The following is a 6,115-nucleotide window of genomic DNA, read 5'->3' as shown; positions in this document are numbered from 1 at the left end:
TTTATGCCAAAAGATCAATTTAGAAACATTTTAACTACCATTCTAAGTTACAATTATATAATATAACAGTTCACAAAGTAATAAACAAAATACCTGTAAAAGAAAGACAAGAAAACATGAAATTTCAAAGAAAATACAATAAAATGCAAAAAAGAAAATGATGTCTTCGTTCTTCTTAGGAAATACCTCATTATCTGAAAGCAAATAGTGCAAAATTAACAGGACTGACGGCAAATACTAATAGCTTTGGTAGAGAAGATCGGACAGATTTCACCAAGGCAAGCTGGGCAGTCGCCTATTGCTCCTATTTCAGATAACCCACTCTACCCTGTCTGAAAGGAAGTAACGCTAGAGTAGACTCGCGAAAAGTGTATAAGACACTTTTATGATCAACTAAATAGCTAAGCCCAAGGGAAGTCGTTCGAGGAGGCCCTCCCTAGTTCCACAAGGGTGAGAAGAGAAAAGAACACGATAACGAAAAGTTGAATCATGTAGAAGACGAACGGTACATGCGAAGCAAATTAGGAAGAATATGCAGTAAGCTAAGCGAAGAGGTAAGCAAGAGACATGTTAGACTACAACTACTAAACGAGTTCGTACTAGTACGACACTACTACTACATACAAAAAAAATAAAACATCTCCAATCAACAATTACTTCAAATAAAACAGACTACAAAAAATATGCAAAATAAAAAACTAATTCCAAAAAAATGGATTTAAAAAAGTAATTCCATTAGATAGGCCATGCAAGATAAACGAGTTTTTTAACTACGTGGTCTTCTTTGTCTTCCCCACTGTCGATCTGAAACAGATAGGGTGGTAACAGATTAATAAAGAGCAATTAAAATTAATTATATCGATAATCTCACCTTAATTAATTGTAGACTTTAATGTTCCAATGTTTGTAGGTGTGGAAATCAAACCAAATTCAGGAGGACCACAGAAGAAAGTTTGTTGTTCCAGTAAAATTTAAGTAAATCTTCACTTGCTACCACCCTGCTGAAATGGGACAGTCTTCATTCTCAATTGAAAACAGGCACTTTCATGCTTTCTTTAGGACTATAGGTACAGCTACTTTCTGGAGCGAAAGAGTATTGATACAATTAATGTTCAGTAATTACAATGTTCCTGTGAAATGAAATCTTAGGTGATTCAAGGTATTTAGATGTAATTAATTTAATACACTGTTAAAGGTACTATCAAATAAATATACTACTACATACGGATAGATATAACAGCTCACACTTGCTCACCTTTATTACTATAAGATGAAAACTTAACAGCTAGAACGCCATACCAGACAACTTGCTTTTTCAGTAGCATCAAAATACAAACTCAACTCAAAATCGTCAATCTGTAAATATAGAGAAGAAAAACGAATGATTTACATGCTTAAACAATTAAAACATGAAATACAATAAAAATATTCACCGAAAAGCAGTAATAATGTAAAATCTTAAAATGGGTATATGCAATCCCTTTTAGTACAAAATGAGAAGATGTACAACATCCATAAAACATCGGACAAATTGTATAAAATTCATAGATTCATATAATTATGCTGTAAACATAATACAGATAACTATAGAGTATATGTTGAAAAACGAAACACCAACATAACTATATTAATTATTTTAAGTTTAAATTTAACTTCAATATGGCTGTAATTTAAAATTTTAAATACAATAAATATTCTTATATGCTTCTATATGAAACACGTCGTTCAGTAACCATTTTACAAATTGAAAATCACATAAAATCTATTGATAATTCACAATTAAGAAAAATTAATAAAATTAATAAAGTAAAAAAGAAAATATTATGTGATATAAATAAAGTGAAACAAATAGAGTATGTACTGATATAGAGAATTATTCATTTAAGACTACACTGTATACCTCTTGTCTATGAGACCATAGAATAAGCCATAGAATAATAGGTGAGACCATAGACATATATTAGTAAACGTCGATGGGAGAGACAGAGGAGAGACCATAGGTTAGAGAGTCTGTTAATAATTCAACAATTAAAGAAGAAGAATTTTTTATTGTAGTAATGATTTAAAAAATTTAAATTTTTACGTTTAAGATTTTTTTCAAGTTAAAAGCATATATGTAAGGCCCGCAGAATGCCAACCATTAGTATTAAACGTGATGCCTTATTTGAAGCCCTTGGAAGAACGTACGGTAGGTTAAATGCACGTGCTGTTTTTGAGTATTTTTTTAAATTTTATTCGTATGTTACAGCTGACGATGAATTTCAGAAAATATGTTTCGAATTCGGTTTAGAATTGGATGAAGTTACAACCGAAAAACAAATGATTACTAAAGAACAAGGGGATAATGTAAAACTAGCAGCAGATGCTTCAGAAGAAATTATTTATCGAATTGATGTTCCTGCCAATAGATATGATTTACTTTGCTTGGAAGGCCTTGTTCAAGGACTTCTAATCTTTCAGAATAAGTAAACATTATTTAAGTGGGAGTGCTTTGTTTAAATTAAAATGTGTATTTTATTAGAAAACCTGTACCTAAATACGAAGCTATCAAGCCTGCCAGTGGGAAACTGCAAGAATTGATAGTTAAATCTGACACAAAATTAGTAAGACCTTATGCAGTTGCTGCAATATTAAGGAACATCAAGTTTACAAAGGCTATCTATGACAGTTTTATAGATTTACAAGATAAGTTGCATCAAAATATTTGTAGAAAAAGGTCATTAGTGGCCATTGGAACTCATGATTTAGATACTGTCGAAGGGCCATTCTTTTTTGATGCAAAACCCCCTAAAGACATTAAATTTATTCCATTAAATCAGGACAAGGAATTTGATGGAGAAGGAATAATGCAGTTATATGCTGTAAGTGGTTTTATTGTTCTCTTAAACACCCTTAAAGAAAAACATCTAAAGATTTTATTTGTAGAATCATGCGCAATTGAAACAGTATTTACCTATAATAAAAAACTTTCCTGTTTATCCAGTTATTTATGATAGTAATGGAATTGTTCTTTCATTGCCCCCTATTATTAATGGAAATCATTCAAAGATAACTTTACATACAAGGAATATTTTTATAGAGTGCACTGCAACAGATTTGACAAAGGTAAAAATTATAAACTACTATTAATTTTGCCAAGGATGTGAGGATTTCACATTTCAGGCAAAAATTGTATTAGACACATTGGTTTGCATGTTCAGTATATATTGTGAAAGTCCTTTTACTGTTGAATATTGTCAAGTTAAATATCCAGATGGAAAGTTGTACCTTTATCCTGAACTTCGCTATAGAGAGGAAACTGTTAGAGTCTCTAAAATTAATAATTTGATTGGTACAACGTAAGTTTTTTAAAAAAATGCTATTACAAAAATTATGTCTAACTAGAAATTTTATTTTCTAGAGTTAATGCAGATGATGCCGCAGCTTTGTTATCAAAAATGTGTTTAGAGTCAAAAGTGGTTAAAAATGGAAAAGAATTAAAAGTCACTGTTCCCCCTTTAAGACATGATGTTATTCATGCCTGTGATATTTATGAAGATGTTGCCATTGCTTATGGTTATAATAAAATTGAACGTAAAGTGCCCCCCACTATGACTATTGCTCAGCAATTTCCTCTCAACAAAGTATCTGATTTATTGAGGGAACCCATAGCTCAGGCAGGATTTACTGAAGCTTTAACTTTCTCATTGGTATAATTAAAGTCATACATACTATTTTTTGTTATAGTGTAATTTGTAGTGTTCACGAGATGATGTTTCGACGAAGCTGGGAAGAAAAATTGAAGAAATTCCAGCCGTTCATGTTTCAAACCCTAAAACATTAGAATTTCAGGTATGTCGAACATCTCTACTACCTGGGTTGTTGAAAACTTTAGCAGCAAATAAGAAGCTACGACTTCCAATTAAAATTTTTGAAATTTCAGATGTGGTTTTGAAAGATGTAAAAGCAGGTAATTTTTTTTAGATTAAATGAAATTAGGTAATAACTTTCTAAAATCCATGTTTATGTGTAGGTAATTAAAGAAATATTAGAATCCTAATCTAGTATTTCTTTAACTTTTACCTACAAAAATTTTGGAAAATGTTTCTAGTCTTTTTTATCCTAATACCTAAATATGTACTACCTACCTAGGTGATAATAATTATTCTGCTCTTTTTTAACAGAAGTAGGCGCTAGAAACGAACGAAGGATTTGCGCTGTAAATTGCAATAAAACGGCAGGTTTTGAAATAGTTCATGGTCTTCTTGACAGAATTATGCTTCTTTTGGGAGTAGAATGGAATCCTCATAAGACTAACACCGGATATTACCTTCGAGAAAGTAATGGTATGCCAACAAACTTTAGTGAGACAATTACTTCTTTATCTTTGCACTATGCAGTATGTTTCATTAATAAACACTAATTTCAATAGTGTAAAGCTTGTTAGGCTTTATATATTTCAGGTATCAAATTATATTGTTTTCCCACTTTTGTTGAAAAGTAAATGTTACAGTTTTTTGGTAGAAATTTCTGTAATGTAAGCGATCATAATCTGTGACTTTAAATTTTGACATATTGTGTTACTTATTAAAAATTCAGCACAATAAGCATATTTTCCTGTTTTGATGTAGATCCAGCATATTTTCCACGTCGATGTGCTGAAGTGGTATACAATGGAAGCGTTATTGGCAAGATAGGAGTGCTACACCCTGAGGTTCTCAACAGATTTGAACTAACTAATCCGGTGTCTGTTGTAGAAATAAATATTGAACCTTTTGTGTAATACACTAATTATGTATTAATGGAACGTTCATGTCATTTGATTATAATTCACTAAAATACTGAGTGGTTTATTTTATATTAAATTTGAAAAGAGTATTATGTACATTGCAATAAAAAAGGTTTAAAATATATGATTAAAAACAATTTTTTTTGTTTGAAGTAAAAATAAAAGCAAGAGAAGACTTACCCTTAATTCACCACGACAATTTTAAGAAACCACTGATACGTTGTGCTCACGTACTCAGTCCAGACCAATCTTGCGTTAAGAATGCTCACAAGGCAAGTAAGCGAAAAATGTGTCAGTGGTTTCTTAAAATTGTCGTGGTGAATTACGGTTTTCGAGTACGATGTTAAATAGGTACATTGCGACAATATTTCTTGATAAAGTTCATAAATTAATTCAGACATAAAAAGGCGCTCGTGAAATGGCTGCGAGATGGAAGGTATTTACTAAGTTCTGAGAAGTGATAAGTATGTAAAAAAGTATATAGAATTTCATCCTGCCAACGGTCTTCGAGTACGCTGTTAAATAGGTAGATTGCGGCATTAGTCGTTGAAATATGTAAAATAATTCAAACATAAAAAGACGCTCGCGAAATAACTCCGAGATGGAAGGTGTTTACTATGTTTTGAAATATCATAAATATGTAAAAAAGTACGTAGAATCTCATCTTGCCGACGGCTTTCGAGTACGGTGTCAAATAGGTAGATTGCGGCATTAGTCTTTGTTAAAATATGTAAAATAATTCAAACATAAAAAGACGCTCGCGAAATAACTGCGAGATGGAAGCTACTTACTAAGTTTTGAGAAGTGATAAGTATGTAAAAAAGTAAGTAGAATCTCATCCTGCAAACGGCTTTCGAGTACGGTGTCAAATAGGTAGATTGCGGCATCAGTTTTTGCTGAAATATGTAAAATATTTCAAACATAAAAAGGCGCTCGCGAAATAACTCCGAGATGGAAGGTGTTTACCATGTTTTGAAATATCATAAATATGTAAAAGAGTACGTAAAATCTTATCCTGTCAACGGTTTTCGAGTACGGTGTCAAATAGGTAGATTGCGACATCAGTTTTTGCTGAAATATGTAAAATAATTCAAACATAAAAAGGCGCTCGCGAAATAACTCCGAGATGGAAGGTGTTTACCATGTTTTGAAATATCATAAGTATGTAAAAGAGTACGTAAAATCTTATCCTGTCAACGGTTTTCGAGTACGGTGTCAAATAGGTAGATTGCGACATCAGTTTTTGCTGAAATATGTAAAATAATTCAAACATAAAAAGGCGCTCGCGAAATAACTCCGAGATGGAAGGTGTTTACCATGTTTTGAAATATCATAAATATGTAAAAA

General features: G+C 31.6%; 1 protein-coding gene and 1 long non-coding RNA gene across 3 annotated transcripts; one reads left to right on the top strand and one right to left on the bottom strand.

Annotated features, from left to right (window-relative positions):
* Positions 1-667: 667 nt before the first annotated feature.
* Positions 668-1,524, bottom strand: LOC108740819. Its single transcript, XR_001938409.2, has 4 exons — positions 1,434-1,524; positions 1,256-1,356; positions 872-1,080; positions 668-804 (listed from the first exon to the last, which is right to left on the bottom strand). It is a non-coding gene; the product is annotated as an uncharacterized LOC108740819 (long non-coding RNA).
* Positions 1,525-1,982: 458 nt separating this feature from the next.
* Positions 1,983-4,820, top strand: LOC108740834 (phenylalanine--tRNA ligase beta subunit). 2 transcript variants are annotated; one of them, XM_018475323.2, is made up of 9 exons: positions 1,983-2,188; positions 2,249-2,465; positions 2,522-2,861; positions 2,926-3,105; positions 3,163-3,338; positions 3,401-3,689; positions 3,739-3,949; positions 4,164-4,325; positions 4,611-4,820. In XM_018475323.2, exons 1-9 carry the CDS (start codon positions 2,131-2,133, stop codon positions 4,760-4,762), a joined length of 1,785 nt encoding a protein of 594 aa, XP_018330825.1. In that variant the 5' UTR covers positions 1,983-2,130; the 3' UTR covers positions 4,763-4,820. The 2 variants fall into 2 exon arrangements, with proteins under 2 accessions (XP_018330825.1, XP_018330826.1); XM_018475324.1 differs by lacking the exon at positions 4,611-4,820 and having other exon boundaries at positions 3,739-3,831; positions 3,923-3,949; positions 4,164-4,256.
* Positions 4,821-6,115: the final 1,295 nt, after the last annotated feature.

This window comes from Agrilus planipennis, unplaced genomic scaffold (assembly GCF_000699045.2).
Source record: "Agrilus planipennis isolate EAB-ADULT unplaced genomic scaffold, Apla_2.0 scaffold299, whole genome shotgun sequence".
NCBI lineage: Eukaryota > Metazoa > Arthropoda > Insecta > Coleoptera > Buprestidae > Agrilus > Agrilus planipennis.
Note: the sequence above shows the minus strand (reverse complement) of the source record. Positions and strands in the feature narration are given on the sequence as shown.